Source organism: Diutina rugosa (assembly GCF_008704595.1).
Source record: "Diutina rugosa strain CBS 613 chromosome Unknown scaffold19_size194765, whole genome shotgun sequence".
Lineage (NCBI taxonomy): Eukaryota > Fungi > Ascomycota > Pichiomycetes > Serinales > Debaryomycetaceae > Diutina > Diutina rugosa.
Window position 1 is genome coordinate 135,203 of NW_022995152.1, and position 15,443 is coordinate 150,645.

Genomic DNA, 15,443 nt, shown 5'->3' on the forward strand with positions numbered 1-15,443 from the left:
TGTAATTTATCAACTGTACACTCATGGCTGTGATGGACACTGAAAAAGGTGTCCAAACCCCTACTTTTGCTTGGTCAAAAATCCCCAAGGAACTTCTCGTTTTGGACCCCAAGTACTGTCGACGTTTCTGGTTTGCGTATGTAGACAGAATGCACTTATATAGGGGCTTTACCGTCGGTGTTCGTTCGTGCTCGAAAGAATTTGTCTTCGATGATGGTTTTATATAAAGCAATGATGAAGCACTAAGATGTGAGGCAAGGTTATCAGCAATGGAAGGTTTGATATCGCCAGAACATGATAGGTGTTTCCAGAGTTGTATAGCCCCGCAATGTGACAGCCGTGGAGGCGCGGCTCTATATTTAGTCTCGGGAAGTGGCTCGGCCTCGAATCTGTGCAGACGAAGAAATATGAATAATATCAGCCACAGACTCAAATAAATACTCATAGTTCTTACAGTTTTGATTGAACAGATGGCGTGGTTCCAATATTTGGCTCGTCTGGGTGGGTTTCACCACCAGATGTCTCATCGTCTCAATTGCCGATGGTAATTACCATTTCGGTAAGTACTACCAAAAACACCAGTTCCCTACTCAGCACTGCCACTCCCGATTGAAAGGGTTCAAAATATGGTTCAAAATTACACCACGGACACACACCACCGATTGGCTCAATTGAGTAACACGACGACCTACCCCTATTCGTATATAAAGTATCCCTAGCGCTCCATAGCTGTCATTGTAACGCGACGTCATTTTGCTCCCGGCGCCGGGTCGCGTACCTGACCCCGGGGGGCGAGACACACAGAAACGGGGGGGGGGGCGAGCGTGCGAGACACCAGCGCTTTATACTACTGGAGCCATAAACCAAATTTAGTAAATAGAGTAGAAGAAGTACGGAGTCCTGGCTATCTGCAGTCGTACCGTGCAGACCACAGATGAGCTACACCACAGTTCAGCTACACCACAGCTACTAGACCTGCCCCCCGTGGGAATTGCTATTTTTTGTCGCCGCGACGGCCGGCACTGCAGAGCCTCGACCTCCGTTGCGGTTGGTAGGTATATAGTTGCTGTCCCGCTATGGTCGCGCGATTTATCTACCACCGAAAAACCACCTTAAGCTCACTCACACTTTTGAAAGCCATACTATGACGGAAGCGAGAGCGTCGGCTCAGCCCCACCACCAGGCGTCGTCCGCCCACCACCACCGCAAACACTCGATCCAGGTAAGTCAATTGCCCCCCAAGTCTTTGAACAACGCCTCATTGAGGGGGATACACTTATTTCCATGTTTAGTACTAACGACTTAGACACTCCAGTTTGGGTGGTTTCTTGGCCATGTCCTCACCGTGATTGGCACTCTTTTGTACCTTTTGACCTACGTGGGCTTCGGCAAGCGCTACCACAAGGTGTGGTACGTCGTCGCCCTCTTCGGCATCGTCGAGCTGTTCCTGATCCTCATCTACCAGAACATCACCAAGCGCGGGTTGCAGCCGTCGCAATTGCTCAAGGACGATAACGTCCACTACTTCTTCATTGCCCTCGTGTTGCTCTGGGTGAGACCGAACGTGTTGTTGCCGTTGTTGCCGTTCTTCATCTACCTGGTGTTCCACGTGCTTGTCTACGTCAACAACTACCTTTTACCGCAGGAGAACCCGGCTATCACTCTGTTTATCGCTCACAATAACGTCAACCTGGTGCGGTTAGGCACCCAGATCGAGATCTTCTCGTGGTTCTGGTTATTGCTTCGCGTGTTGGCGTGGAGACCTAAGTCGATTATCCCGTTTATCGCCTACACGTTGTTCCTCAGATTCCGCTACGAAAAGATGGCCCTCACCCGGACCCAAGTGAAAAACATCGAAATCAAAATCGACCAGCTCGTCAACAACGCTAACGTCCCCGCGGTGAAGAACGTCTGGATCCAGGTGAAACAGGTGATCCGCAACGCCGGCGGCGTGTACTTGGTCAACGACTACACCAAGGAAAAGACTACTTAATTCTAGAGATTAAATGTACTGTATTTTACGCCTACTAGATCGATGGTGACCGTTAGAGTGGGTGACGCTTGATGATGACACGTACTGCACAATGGCACCACTAAATCTCATTCTCCCTGCAGGTGCCATCCACTCGACGAAGAAATCAGTTTACCCCAATATGAAAGCCAAGGAATGCTGTAAACTAGTAGTTTACCATAGGTGTTGTCCTACGATTAGAGATCTTATAGATCTTGTATCATTTTTTCCATCATCCTCTGGCTTTCGTGCTAGTTTGACCTCCTGTGGCGGGTGCTTTCGTGGGACAATATATGGCGTAGTGGCGGCCGACGAACGGACCCACACTGCCATGCCGCCTATTTGTAAACAAGCAGGATTAGTCGACTCGCATTTTTCACACATTGATGCGGTCAACGGGCATGGGCGTCGTCGACAGTGATTTGGAGACAGTTAGAGGTGGTAGTTGTGAAAAGTCAATTATACCAATTTTTACCGAGGCAATCAACGTTTTGTGATCATGAGAACACAATAGCAATGCCAAAAGCTTCAAATAGACCAGTTTCTGGCTGTTATGGGATGGTGGCCTGTGCAGATAGTGCGTCAATTTTTTTTCACCGAGTGAGACTCATGGAAGCCCATGGAACCTTCGTGGCCGAAAATGCCAATTATATAAGGCGGGCGACATTTGACGCCAAATTTTTTTTTCTCTTTATTGATCAACTCAAAAACAACAATGGGTAAGGCTGTTGGTATTGATTTGGGGACCACCTACTCGTGTGTCGCCCACTTTGCGAATGACAGATGTGACATCATCGCCAACGACCAAGGTAACAGAACCACTCCCTCGTTCGTCGCCTTCACCGACACCGAAAGATTGATTGGTGAAGCCGCCAAGAACCAGGCCGCCATGAACCCCGCCAACACCGTGTTCGACGCCAAGCGTTTGATCGGGCGCAAGTTCGACGACCCCGAAGTGCAAAACGACGCCAAGCACTTCCCTTTCAAGTTGGTCGACCAAGGTGGCAAGCCCAAGATCCAAGTTGAATTCAAGGGCGAAACCAAGGTGTTCACCCCTGAAGAAATCTCGTCGATGGTGTTGACCAAGATGAAGGAAACCGCCGAAGCTTACTTGGGCGACAAGGTCTCCGACGCCGTCGTCACCGTCCCCGCTTACTTCAACGACTCGCAAAGACAAGCCACCAAGGACGCTGGTTTGATCGCCGGTCTTAACGTGATGAGAATCATCAACGAACCCACCGCCGCCGCCATCGCCTACGGTTTGGACAAGAAGTCGGACCAAGAAAAGAACGTGTTGATCTTCGACTTGGGTGGTGGTACTTTCGACGTGTCGTTGTTGTCGATCGAAGACGGGATCTTCGAAGTCAAGGCCACCGCCGGTGACACTCACTTGGGTGGTGAAGATTTCGACAACAGATTGGTCAACCACTTCATCCAAGAATTCAAGCGCAAGAACGGTAAGGACATCACCGGCAACCAAAGAGCGTTGAGAAGATTGAGAACCGCCTGTGAACGTGCCAAGAGAACCTTGTCGTCGTCGGCGCAAACCTCGATCGAAATCGACTCGTTGTACGAAGGTGTCGACTTCTACACTTCGATCACCAGAGCCAGATTCGAAGAATTGTGTCAAGACTTGTTCCGCGCCACCATGGAACCCGTGGAAAAGGTGTTGAAGGACTCGAAGATCGACAAGTCGCAAGTCGACGAAATCGTCCTCGTCGGTGGTTCCACCAGAATCCCCAAGGTGCAAAAGTTGGTCTCGGACTTTTTCAACGGTAAGGAACCCAACAGATCGATCAACCCCGACGAAGCCGTCGCCTACGGTGCCGCCGTCCAGGCCGCCATCTTGTCGGGTGACACCTCGTCCAAGACCCAAGACTTGTTGTTGTTGGACGTCACCCCCTTGTCGCTCGGTATCGAAACCGCCGGTGGTATCATGACCACCTTGGTGAAGAGAAACTCGACCATCCCCACCAAGAAGACCGAAACCTTCTCCACTTACGCCGACAACCAACCCGGTGTGTTGATTCAAGTCTTCGAAGGTGAAAGAGCCAAGACCAAGGACAACAACTTGCTCGGTAAGTTCGAATTGTCGGGCATCCCCCCCGCCCCCAGAGGTGTTCCTCAAATCGAAGTCACCTTCGACTTGGACGCTAACGGGATCTTGAACGTCTCCGCCGTCGAAAAGGGTACCGGTAAGTCGCAAAAGATCACCATCACCAACGACAAGGGTAGATTGTCGAAGGAAGAAATCGAAAAGATGGTCAACGACGCCGAAAAGTACAAGGAAGAAGACGAAGCCGAAGCCGCCAGAATCCAAGCCAAGAACGGTTTGGAATCGTACGCTTACTCGTTGAAGACCACCTTGAACAACGACGAAACCAAGGGCAAGTTGGAACAAGGCGACATCGACACCGTCACCAAGGCCGCCGAAGAAACCATCGCCTGGTTGGACTCGAACCAAACTGCCACCAAGGAAGAATACGCCGACAAGCAAAAGGAATTGGAAGGTGTGGCCAACCCCATCATCTCCAAGATCTACGCCGCCGGTGGTGCTCCTGGCGGCATGCCCGGCGGCATGCCCGGTGGTGCCCCTGAAGAACCCGCCGCCGGCCCCACCGTCGAAGAAGTCGACTAAACGTAACGACCTCATGTAAAAATAATAAAAGTCAGTGATAATATTAGTGTTTTAGTTACTCGTCTTGAGGTTGGTGGTGTAGAGTTTCCCCATCTCCTCATCGACAATGTCCTGAGCCACCGGCTTAATAAACGAACCCCCCTGGTCGCCCATGTAGAAGAACCAGTCGACACTTAACAACGTGGCCAACACCACTGCTCGATAAAGGTGGTTTTCAATCTCGCCAAACGAGACATCGAAGTTGGCCTTGTTGCTGGTGGGGATATCGTTAGTCTCAGTCAATTGTGCCACTAACTGGTCGTGAATGTCATACACGTTTAACGTGTACATTTTATCAGTAGCGTACCCAAACTTAGTCAACGAGTCCTTGGAGTCGCCGCTGTAGAGGTAGTACTTGTGGCCGTCTTTGTTCAGCACTCCTAATTGCTTTATTTTGCCGTTGCCAGTGGGAGCAAATACTCGGGTCAAGTCGTCCATGTCCACCACAAGCTGGAGCTCATCTTTGTGGTCGAGTACCACGTACCCTTGAGAGCCAATGGCTTCGGGAACGTCGCTGGAAATCACCAAATCGCCGCGGGGCTTGATTGAGCCCACGAGGTTCTTGCGGGCATCATAGATCTCGTACTTGCGCCCCGGAAACCGGCTGATGTAAAGGCGGTCGTGCTTGAGGATGTCGATATCTTCGTGTTTTTCAGTAATGACTTTCTTTAAGTGGGCAAACATGGGGCGATTTGTGGGGGAGCAACCGTATTTATCTCGGCTCGGAACCGGCGGTAGCGCCGGAGGGGGCAACACTGAGAGGGGATGGCGAAACGCCGTGTGAATATGCAGAATACGCCAATTGGACCCAACGGCTGTATTTACAACTAAGCGAGGAGAATTGCTGTTGGTGGTAGCCTAGTTTGTTGATAGTTAGATCGATAATTGAGAATATCGAAGTGTCAATTGAAATTGACAATGTTTACATCAATGAGTCGACTATGTATCTAACATTATCCAATTGTGTTGACTAGTACCTAATGGGGCGTTTTGATGAAAGGGGGTTTCCTGAAGGGTCTCGACGTTGGCTGATGTCATCCGCACGGCTTGGCTCAGTCAGCACAAAAATCCATGAAATCGCACCACAAAGAGAATTTATAAAAGAGCATAACTGGAGTGTAAAAGTCGACTAAATCAAAGTCCCGTTTCAGACCTTCTTTTATTTTCAACGTTCAATTTTTTTAATTGGATGCTAAATGAATGCTAAACTGCTTCCAAACCTAGACCTAGCAAATCAAACTATCCATGAGTTAATAATCGACGAACGATTATCTTTCGCTCAAGGAGGAGTTCTATCCCTGATTAGTCATGCTTCTTTCCACACTGACCCTTTGTTTGACGGAGAATGGTCATCGTGGTAACTCCATAGGGGGTTATATTAGAGGTTCGAGGGGCGTTCCCTTCATAAGAGTACATAATGAGCACCCTGAAGCCACCCCCTTTAGCGAGAGAAAAATCAAGGTTCTTGACGGTTACCTGATCGGGATTGTCGAAGTGTTGCTTTGGTTCTTCAAGTGACAACTCATCTTTCGTACTGGATCGAAATATCGCCAAGCCGTGGTTAGAATACACGGGTCCGTTCGATGGAAACAGAAACTTGGTCACAATGTCGCTTGCCTTCCACAACGAAGCTTCATGCTCCAAAAGAGCCATTTTGATGGGATCTTCTTCCCCGTTTGCGCTTCCACTTGGTTTATAGTTAAAGGGACCCGCGCGGAGAAGAGTATTGCCAAAGACGCGGCGAACGTCGTTGAAGTAGTCGGGGGGGATTTCATCAGCAAAGGCTTCTGTTTCCTCGGTGGAGAATACACCCTCGACTAGCCACCTGAGGACATACTTGTACAATGATTCAAGACGGTGATTTTGATAGAGGAAGTAGCCATTGAAACTGGTTTCATCGTAAAAGTAGGGGCGACTTGTAACCGAAACTTTCAACATATGAAACTTTTGCTTGATCAAACTGTGAGTCCTTTTTAAGTGTGCCAAATCCTCCAAATGACTATCCATTGCCAGAAATTCCAGGCGCTCTGTTTTTTGCTTCGATTGGCGTTTGAGCTCAGCAAGAGTCAGTTCAAGCGTCGCAATCGCCTTCGTCAAATAGAGTTGAGCGTTAGCATCGGGAGAGCTTTGTTTAGTTAATACTTCAAGGTTAGTACGCTTACGTACAAGTTGTAAGCAAACCGCGTGATACTTCTTACCAGCGTCGGTTTTGGGAGCCCGATTCGTTTGGTACAATTGCACTTGTTGTCGGAGTTGTTTCCATCTGGCGACGAGCGTTTTGATCTCTTTCTTCCGTTCATGATCGTAGACGGTGTGGGAGGCGTAGTATAGTCGATGGAAATCGAAAGAATCACGGTACTTTGGGTCAATGTCCAAATGGAAATCGGCGAAACTGTTGCAGTAGCGGATTGGTTGTTGGAGATAGTGATTGATCATTTCGACGAAGTAACGACCAAAATCTTTGGTCGCAGCCTTAAGCTTCTTTGGGGAGATCTGGTAGTAGCTGTCTTCAACTCGTTTGAGAGCATCACAGCTGGTATCAACGGTAGGGGGATTAACGTCGCTCACATTGCTCATGGACCTGTGTTTTGGTCAACGTCGGCGCGCGTGCCACTTTGTCAGTGTTAGTGAATCAATCAGCGAAAGGGAACTATAGCCATTGAATGGGTTATCTATCAATCTTGCTTTCTTGTTTACGTTCTCTCTATTTCCTGTTTACCTTGCTATTGAAAGCTTCTGCTATTACGTTTTTGCTTGAAATAAGTAATAATAGCAATTACTGACTACTCGTTGTGGTCTAGCAAGTCCTTCTATTTCTTTCATATTTTATTACATCACATTAGTATACACTTTTTGCAGTTACACCTTATCGGCAAGCTCCTCCAACAAGCGGTAGTCGCGTTGTTCGACGGAACCATTACCAGGCAATCTCGTCTCGCCCATCAAGTACAAGTCGACTTCACGCGCACACTGTCTGCCTTCTTGGATACCCCACACCACGAGCGATTGACCGCGGCGACAGTCGCCAGCAGCGAACACGTTGTCTTCAACGGCGTAACCTTGAGGGTCCTGGGTGGCAATAGTGCCCCGCTTAGTTTTGGTGACATTCAAGTGGTCGGCTTCCGGGCCAATGAAACCCATCAGCAACAACACAACGTCGGCTTCAAACAATTCCTCTGAGCCAGGCACTTCCAGCATTTGCCATGCCCCAGTGTCGGTGTTACGCTTCCACTCGACTCTAACGGTCTTGATACCGGTGACATTACCTTCTTCATCGCCAACAAACTCCTTCAGCAAGATCGAGTACTGGCGCGGGTCCTTGCCGTAGTGGGCGGCGACTTCGGCGTGGCCATAGTCAACCCTAAAGATACGGGGCCATTGGGGCCAGGGGTTATCGCGAGGACGCAGCTCGGCGGGGGTGGGGAGCAATTCAAAGTTGGTCACCAGTTTGGCCCCGTGACGAGTGGCAGTGCCGAGACAGTCGTTACCGGTATCACCACCACCGATGACAATGACGTTTTTGCCTTCCAAATGGGCTCTGACCTCAGGCAACTCTTCGTTAAGCAACGCCTGGGTGTTCCATTGCAAAAGCTTCATGGCGAAATCGATGTTGTTCAACAGCCGGCCGGGGATGTTCAAGTCACGAGCAATGGTCAGCCCCACAGCGAACACCACAGCATCAAAGTCTTGCTTCAACGAGTCGACAGACACGTCTTCGCCCACGGTGACGTTGCACCGGAACTCGATGCCTTCAGCCTCCATCAAGTCGGTACGTCTCTTCACGATACGCTTGTCGAGCTTCATGTTGGGGATACCGTACATCAACAAACCCCCAGCCCGGTCGCTGCGTTCAAACACCGTCACTTGGTGGCCGGCACGGTTCAACTGGTCAGCAGCGGCGAGACCAGCGGGACCCAGCCCCACGATCGCCACCAGTTTCCCGGTACGCTGCTTAGGCGGTTGCGGGACAATCCACCCTTGTTCGAACCCGTGGTCGATGATGGCACACTCGACCAGCTTGATGTTGACGGCGTCGTTGTTGATGCCAAGCACACAGGCCCCCATACACGGAGCGGGGCAGATACGGCCGGTGAACTCGGGGAAGTTGTTGGTCATGAGCAAACGCTGCAACGCGTCGTACCAGCGGTCCTTGAACACCAACTCGTTCCACTTGGGGATGACGTTGGAGATGGGACACCCCGTGTCCGAAGTACAGAAGGGGACACCACAGTCCATACAGCGGGCGGTTTCGTGTTGCAAGTCGTCCTTGGACAAGCGGGTGGTCATTTCGTTCCAGTCAGACGTACGCAGCTTCGGCGAGCGGTAGGTCTCGTTGCGGCGCTTGTACTTCATGAAACCCCGGACCTTGTCAAGCTTTTGTGCCAGCGGCTTCTTGAGGGTGTCGTCCAGAAGGATGGTGTCTTCGACGTCAGCCACGGGAGGCTCTTTTGCAGGTAACACCAGCAGCTTGTTGTGTCTGATCTTCAGCGCCTCGCCGTTGGTAGCGTCGGCCAGCGGGTCCAGGAGGATCTTGAACCGGCTGACTTCTTGCTTCTTAGCTTCCGCCAAAGCGTGCTTTTCCTTATCCAATACCTTCTTATAGTCGTGGGGCAACACCTTGATGAAGCGAGGCAAAATGCGGTTGAAATCACCCAAGATTTGTTCGGCGACTTCGGAACGGGTGTAGTGGCGGTGGTCTTCAATCAAGCCCCGGAGGAAAGCGATTTCGGTGGGGTCAGTGACGCTATAAAGACCCACGGTACCCTTGTTCACCTTAGTGGAGAAGTCCTGGGCCATGTCCAACACGTAAGCGATACCGCCACACATACCAGCAGCAAAGTTACGCCCCGTCAGCCCCAAGATGACCACGCGACCACCACTCATGTACTCACAACCGTGGTCCCCGGTCCCTTCAGCGACGATGGTGGCACCAGAGTTACGCACAGCGAACCGTTCAGCGGCGATACCACGGATGAAAGCGGTACCCAGGGTGGCGCCAAAGAAACAGGTGTTACCGGCGATGATCTGGTCCTCAGCGTTGAACACCAGCTCTCTGGGGGGGTAGACAATGATACGGCCACCCGACAAGCCTTTACCCAAGTAGTCGTTGGCGTCACCTTCAAGCTCAAGCGTGACCCCGTGGGCCAAGAACGCCCCGAACGACTGACCCGCCAGCCCCTTGGCGTTGACGTGGATGGTGTCGTGAGGTAAACCGTGCTCGCCAAAGATCTTCAGCACCCGGTACAGCAACGTCGTCCCGAACGAGCGGTCGGTGTTGACAACATCACAGTCGACAGTTACCGGCAACCCCTTTTCTAACGTCACTTCGGCCTCGTCAATGAGCTTGTTGTCCAAGCGCACGTGCAACTTGTGGTCCTGTTTGCGCACACAGTGGGTAGCGACACCGGGGCGGATCAGGTGGCCTGGGGTCAAGATGGCGGTGAGGTCGATGTTGGCGTTCTTGACGTTTCTCAAGTCTTCACGCACCTTAAGACGTTCAGTGTGGCCGACCATATCGTTGATGGTGCGGAAACCAAGCTGGGCCATGATCAGACGTAATTCTTGGGCGACGTAGTAGAAGAAGTTAATCACGTGTTCGGGAGTACCATCAAACTTAGCCCGGAGTTCAGGGTCCTGGGTGGCGATACCGACGGGGCAGGTACCCAAGTGGCACTTGCGCATCATGATACATCCCATGGCAATCAAGGGAGTGGTGGCAAACCCCCATTCTTCCGCACCTAAAAGACAGGCAATGGCGACGTCACGACCGGTACGCAATTGGCCATCAGTTTGCAAGATGACCCGGCCTCTCAAGTCGTTAAGCACGAGGGTTTGGTGCGATTCGGCAAGCCCCAACTCCCACGGTAAACCAGCGTACTTGATACTGGTCAACTTGGCAGCACCGGTACCCCCGTCACCACCAGAGATTAAGATGTTTTCCAGGCCCGCTTTAGCGACACCAGCAGCGACAATACCCACACCGACTTCCAGCACGAGTTTCACCAGGGTACGAGCGCGAGGGTTGGCGCACTTCAAGTCGTATAACAACTGCTTCAAGTCCTCGATCGAGTAGATATCGTGGTGAGGCGGCGGCGAGATCAACCCGACCCCGGGAGTCAGTCTCCGCGTCTTACCGATTTCCGCCGACACTTTGTGGCCGGGAAGTTCACCCCCTTCACCCGGTTTGGCCCCCTGAGCCATCTTGATCTGCAACTCGTCAGCGTCGGCCAAGTAGTACAGAGTGACACCAAAACGACCCGAGGCGATCTGCTTAATCGCCAGTCTCATGGTATCGCCTTGGTCGTTGAGCACCGCCAGTCTCGCGGGGTCTTCACCACCTTCACCCGTGTTCAGCTTACCTCCCAACCGGTTCATGGCCACGGCAAGCGTCGAGTGGGCTTCCATCGAGATCGAACCGTACAGCATGGCCCCGGTGAAGAAACGGCGCACGATCTCCGTCCACGGCTCCACCTGGTCCAAGGGCACGGGTGACGCTTGTTCGTAGTCGAAATCGAGCAAACCACGGAGGGTACAGTTGCGGATGGCCTCGTACTCCTTTTTGGAGTAGGCATCGTACAGCCGTTGCGATTTGTTCTTGACGGCGTCCTGGACCGAGGCGATGGCGGCGGGGTCGTTGACGTGGGCGTCACCACCGTCACGCCAGTGGTACTCACCGGTTTCGGGTAAACCTGAGGGTTTAATGGTGTAACGGTCAGGGAACCCACGCTCGTGTAAAGTGAAGGCGTCTTGAGCAATGTACTCAAAAGTCACCCCCTTGATACGCAGGGCAGTACCGGCAAAGCAGCGGTCAATGACAGAGTTATCAATACCCAACGCCTCAAAGATCTGAGCCCCTTTGTACGATGCCAACGTCGAGATACCCATCTTCAGCATCACTTTAAGGATACCAGCGTCAACCAGGGCCCGGAAGTTGGCGACTATCTCGGCGTTCAGCAATTGGGGCAACAGCTTATTGTCACGCATCGCCATCAAGGTGTCGATGGCCAAGTAGGGGTTGATGGCGTCGACCCCGTAGCCCAAGAGACAGCACATGTGGTGCACTTCACGAGCCTCAGCGGTTTCCACAACAAGAGCCACCTTCAGCCGTTGCTTCTGTCTCACCAAATGGTGGTGGACAGCTCCCACAGCGACGAGAGCAGACACGGGGACGCGGTCGTGGCTAGTGGCCCGGTCAGTGAGGATGATGGCGGTGGTGGACTCGGCGAGAGCTCTCAGCGCTTGGTCGCAGATGACGTCCAAGTGGTCGATGTACCCCTGGATGCCCAGTTCTCTGGGGAAAGTAATATCGATCTCGGTCACCTTCCACTGAGGGTAAGCCACGGCAATCTCAGTCAACGCCGCAAGCTCGTCGTTGGCCAAAATGGGAGACTTCAAGTGGAGACGGTTGGTTTGTTTCGGGTTAATCTCCAACAAGTTACCCTGAGGGCCGACGTAGCACTCAAGCAGCATCACGATCTCTTCCCGGATAGGGTCGATCGGAGGGTTGGTCACTTGGGCAAACAACTGCTTAAAGTACTCGTAGACAAGCTTCGGCTGTTCCAGGACGCAGGCGAGGGCGTTGTCGTTACCCATCGACCCTAAAGCCTCTTTGCCTTCAGCCATAGGGCCGAGGACAAACCCTAATTGTTCATGAGAATAACCAAAAGCGTTGAGGAAGGGGTCGTCGCCAAGCTTGGTGGGGTTAAGCAGCAGCTTGTGGCGGCCCAAGTCGACGCTGCGCTCGCTGAGCTTGCTAATAAGCTCGTCCATGTACACCATGTTCAGCATGATCCACCCTCTGAAGTCACGCTGAGCCAGCACCGTCTGCTTGAGCTCGGTGTCGTCGACAATACGTCCTTGGTGGGTATCGACAAGAAGCATTCTCCCCGGTTGTAATCTCCCTTTGATGAGGACGGTTTCAGGGTCAACGTCAATGACACCGACTTCAGAAGCACAGATGATCCGGTCGTCGGTGGTGACGTAGTACCGGCAGGGGCGCAAACCGTTACGGTCTAAATTGGCACCACAGTAACGGTCGTCGGCAAACGTGAACAACGCCGGCCCGTCCCACGGTTCCATGAGACACGCCGCCCACTCGTAGAACGCCTTTTTCAGCGGGTCGATCAAGGGGTCGTTCTGCCACGCCTCGGGGATCATCACCATCACCGCTTCGGGCAACAGCAACGTCCCCAGAAGCACCAACAATTCCAATACGTTATCGAAGGCAGCGGAATCGGACCCGCCTTCCTCGATAATGGGGAAAAGCTTCTCCAACACCAGCTGGCCGCTGCCGACGTCGTCAAAGGCGGTGGTGTGCATCACCCCCTCCTTAGCTCTCATCCAGTTCTTATTACCTCTCAACGTATTGATTTCACCGTTGTGAGCCGCTAACCGGAGCGGTTGAGCCCGGTCCCATGAGGGGAAAGTATTGGTAGAGAACCGCAGGTGGACAAGGGCGAAATGGGCCTCAAAGTCACAGTTGACCAAATCGTGGAAATAAGCATACACTTGGTTGGGAGCAAGCTGACCTTTATAGACAATGGTCTTCAGCGACAACAGGCACACGTAGAACCAGTTCTGGTGGCCGATGACGTGGGTCAGCCGTTTGCGCAACACGTATAACCGGCGCTCCAAGTCCTTCAGCGCCAGCTCCAGCCACTGGGAGGGGGTGTCGGCCAACACAATTGCCGGTTGTAAGATCAAGGGTTCTCTCAGCAACAGCGCCGGCCCCAAGATCAGCGAGTCGTGGGGCACGGCTCTCCAGCCAATGATGCGAAGCCCACACTCGGTGGCCAAACTCTCGAACGTCTGCTTCAGCTTACCAAATACTAGCTCGTCGCCTTTCTTAAAGAACACATTACCAATCCCGTATTGCCCTTGTGGCGGCAACGGGTCCTGCGGGAAGTGGTAGGCAAACTCGCGGGTGAAAAACTTATGAGGGATCAGACAGAGCACCCCGGCGCCGTCGCCGTCCTTGGGGTTCAATTCCCCGCCCCGGTGGGTCATGTTGCACAACAAGTTGCGGCAGTCCAGGACGATCTTGTGGGACGCCTGTCCCTTCAAGTGGCAGGTGAACCCCACGCCGCAGGCGTCCTTTTCGAGCTCGGGGTTGTAGAGCCCCTTCGCCGTGGGCAACGTGCACGCCCACAGCGGGTTTTGGGGCGTTTCGTCGTAGCTGTAGACCTGGGGCGGCGCACAGTCACTGACAAAGCTCATGGTGGGAGTGTGGTGGGCGGTTATGGGGAGCTCGATTACTCGGGGTGCGCTCGCTACATATACGTGCGCCGACCCCCTAACCCCGGCAGCTTGTACAGCAGGGACGAGAAGACCAAGTATGGCATGATTAGACGAGATGGGGCCATGAGAGAGAAATATGGGTCGAGTATATAAAACAGGAAGCTTATGAGATGGCGTATACTATGTTTTTCGTTGGATATCTGGCGGTTTGGGGGTGGTTTTCCTATCATCTCTGCTGTCTACGGTAGTGCACGGCTTATCTCGGTGCATATGAAAAAGTGGTCGACGCAGGACAACGTCTTATCGCGATGCGGGCGATTGGCTATTGCCACGCGCTGATTGGCGGATACGCGCCCCCGGTGATAGCATGTGGGGACGCCGGTCACGACCCGACACCACTCGAGGGGACAGAGACTGCTACAACCCACGGTATTTCTCGGTGGTGGTACTGATAATAGTGCTGTCACCATTATGTACGGTGCCTGTTTCAACTGTGAAACAATCTGTTGTAAAGTTGGTGATAGATAACAAGACGACCAATTCCCACTTTACCCCGGCCGCAACGGTTGTCTCGGATAAAAGGACGCAATCACTCCCCCACAACAGAGATCCCGAGGACAGTACGGGAGGCCTGGATGAGCTCTACCCCGCCATCGCCCCCCTATTGTCACTACTGATCTTATCAGCGACACAAACGTGATTGGACAGATTTGGGAAGCTATCAGATAAAAGCACTAACATAGTGAATAGCTACTACCGGAGTGAAGAGTGGTGTCCTATATAAAGCCGTCGTTGGACTCGAATTTGTGATTAGAGGGGGTATTTTCACATGGGGCTGTTTTGATCCTTTGGATGAGTCAAGGCTGGGCTCCGTTCAACCGCAACACGCCACCAGTTTCCCTTGAGCCGGGAAAGAGATTCTCGCACTCTTGCCGTATCGAGTAGACCCGCCCAGAAAGTCTATAACTTTTCCTAGGTCGAAAGCATCGACATTGCTTAAGTATGGTTACAGGGCTGATCACGAACTTAGACTATTTTTTTTTTTTTTGAATATCAAAGTGTAGAGTTGACAAGGCTATTTCGGTTAACTCGAGTAGTCGAGAAACAGGGTTATGAACAATGATTTCTATAGGGTTCGAGTCAGAACGAGTGTTCTGGACCCCATAAGGCTGCGCAAAGTCGATAGTTAACAAGTGTTGTCAATCGTATATACGACTGCTTCATCTAGACTCAATCTGGGCCCGATAGTTGTTAATTCCACAAGCTTGTCTAATTGGGTCGTGTGATTTTCGTGTGATTTTCGTAAAAACCATATTGTCGTAAGACATATCCCGCGAATTGCCTCGGGCTGCCTCATCGAGATCTAGATATCAGCCCATACGTAGAATGAATCTTAGGACCGAGAAATTCACAGCCGAAAAGGGAATCGAACTTGGATAGTGTGACTCTGAGTCGCTCTTTTCAGGGTCCTGTCACTTGGCGTATGTGATCAACAGAACTTTAATTACCATCAATCCT

The 15,443-nt window shown here is 52.0% G+C and overlaps 5 protein-coding genes across 5 annotated transcripts; 2 read left to right on the plus strand and 3 right to left on the minus strand. All coding sequences in view use genetic code 12, as the record gives it.

The window, feature by feature from the left end:
* Positions 1 to 1,144: 1,144 nt before the first annotated feature.
* DIURU_003230 (nucleoporin) lies at positions 1,145 to 1,993 on the plus strand (the record flags this gene model as incomplete). Its single annotated transcript, XM_034155970.1, has 2 exons — positions 1,145 to 1,222; positions 1,307 to 1,993. The coding sequence occupies 2 exons, from the start codon at positions 1,145 to 1,147 to the stop codon at positions 1,991 to 1,993; spliced, it is 765 nt and encodes a 254-aa protein (XP_034012002.1).
* Positions 1,994 to 2,726: 733 nt separating this feature from the next.
* On the plus strand, positions 2,727 to 4,649 carry SSA2 (Hsp70 family chaperone; the record flags this gene model as incomplete). The annotated part of the gene is made up of 1 exon (XM_034155971.1): positions 2,727 to 4,649. One exon carries the CDS (start codon positions 2,727 to 2,729, stop codon positions 4,647 to 4,649), a length of 1,923 nt encoding a protein of 640 aa, XP_034012003.1.
* Positions 4,650 to 4,700: 51 nt separating this feature from the next.
* On the minus strand, positions 4,701 to 5,372 carry DIURU_003232 (uncharacterized protein; the record flags this gene model as incomplete). The annotated part of the gene is made up of 1 exon (XM_034155972.1): positions 4,701 to 5,372. The coding sequence occupies one exon, from the start codon at positions 5,370 to 5,372 to the stop codon at positions 4,701 to 4,703; it is 672 nt and encodes a 223-aa protein (XP_034012004.1).
* A 618-nt stretch (positions 5,373 to 5,990) lies between these two features.
* DIURU_003233 (uncharacterized protein) lies at positions 5,991 to 7,265 on the minus strand (the record flags this gene model as incomplete). Its single annotated transcript, XM_034155973.1, has 1 exon — positions 5,991 to 7,265. One exon carries the CDS (start codon positions 7,263 to 7,265, stop codon positions 5,991 to 5,993), a length of 1,275 nt encoding a protein of 424 aa, XP_034012005.1.
* Positions 7,266 to 7,547: 282 nt separating this feature from the next.
* GLT1 (glutamate synthase (NADH)) lies at positions 7,548 to 13,904 on the minus strand (the record flags this gene model as incomplete). Its single annotated transcript, XM_034155974.1, has 1 exon — positions 7,548 to 13,904. The coding sequence occupies one exon, from the start codon at positions 13,902 to 13,904 to the stop codon at positions 7,548 to 7,550; it is 6,357 nt and encodes a 2,118-aa protein (XP_034012006.1).
* Positions 13,905 to 15,443: the final 1,539 nt, after the last annotated feature.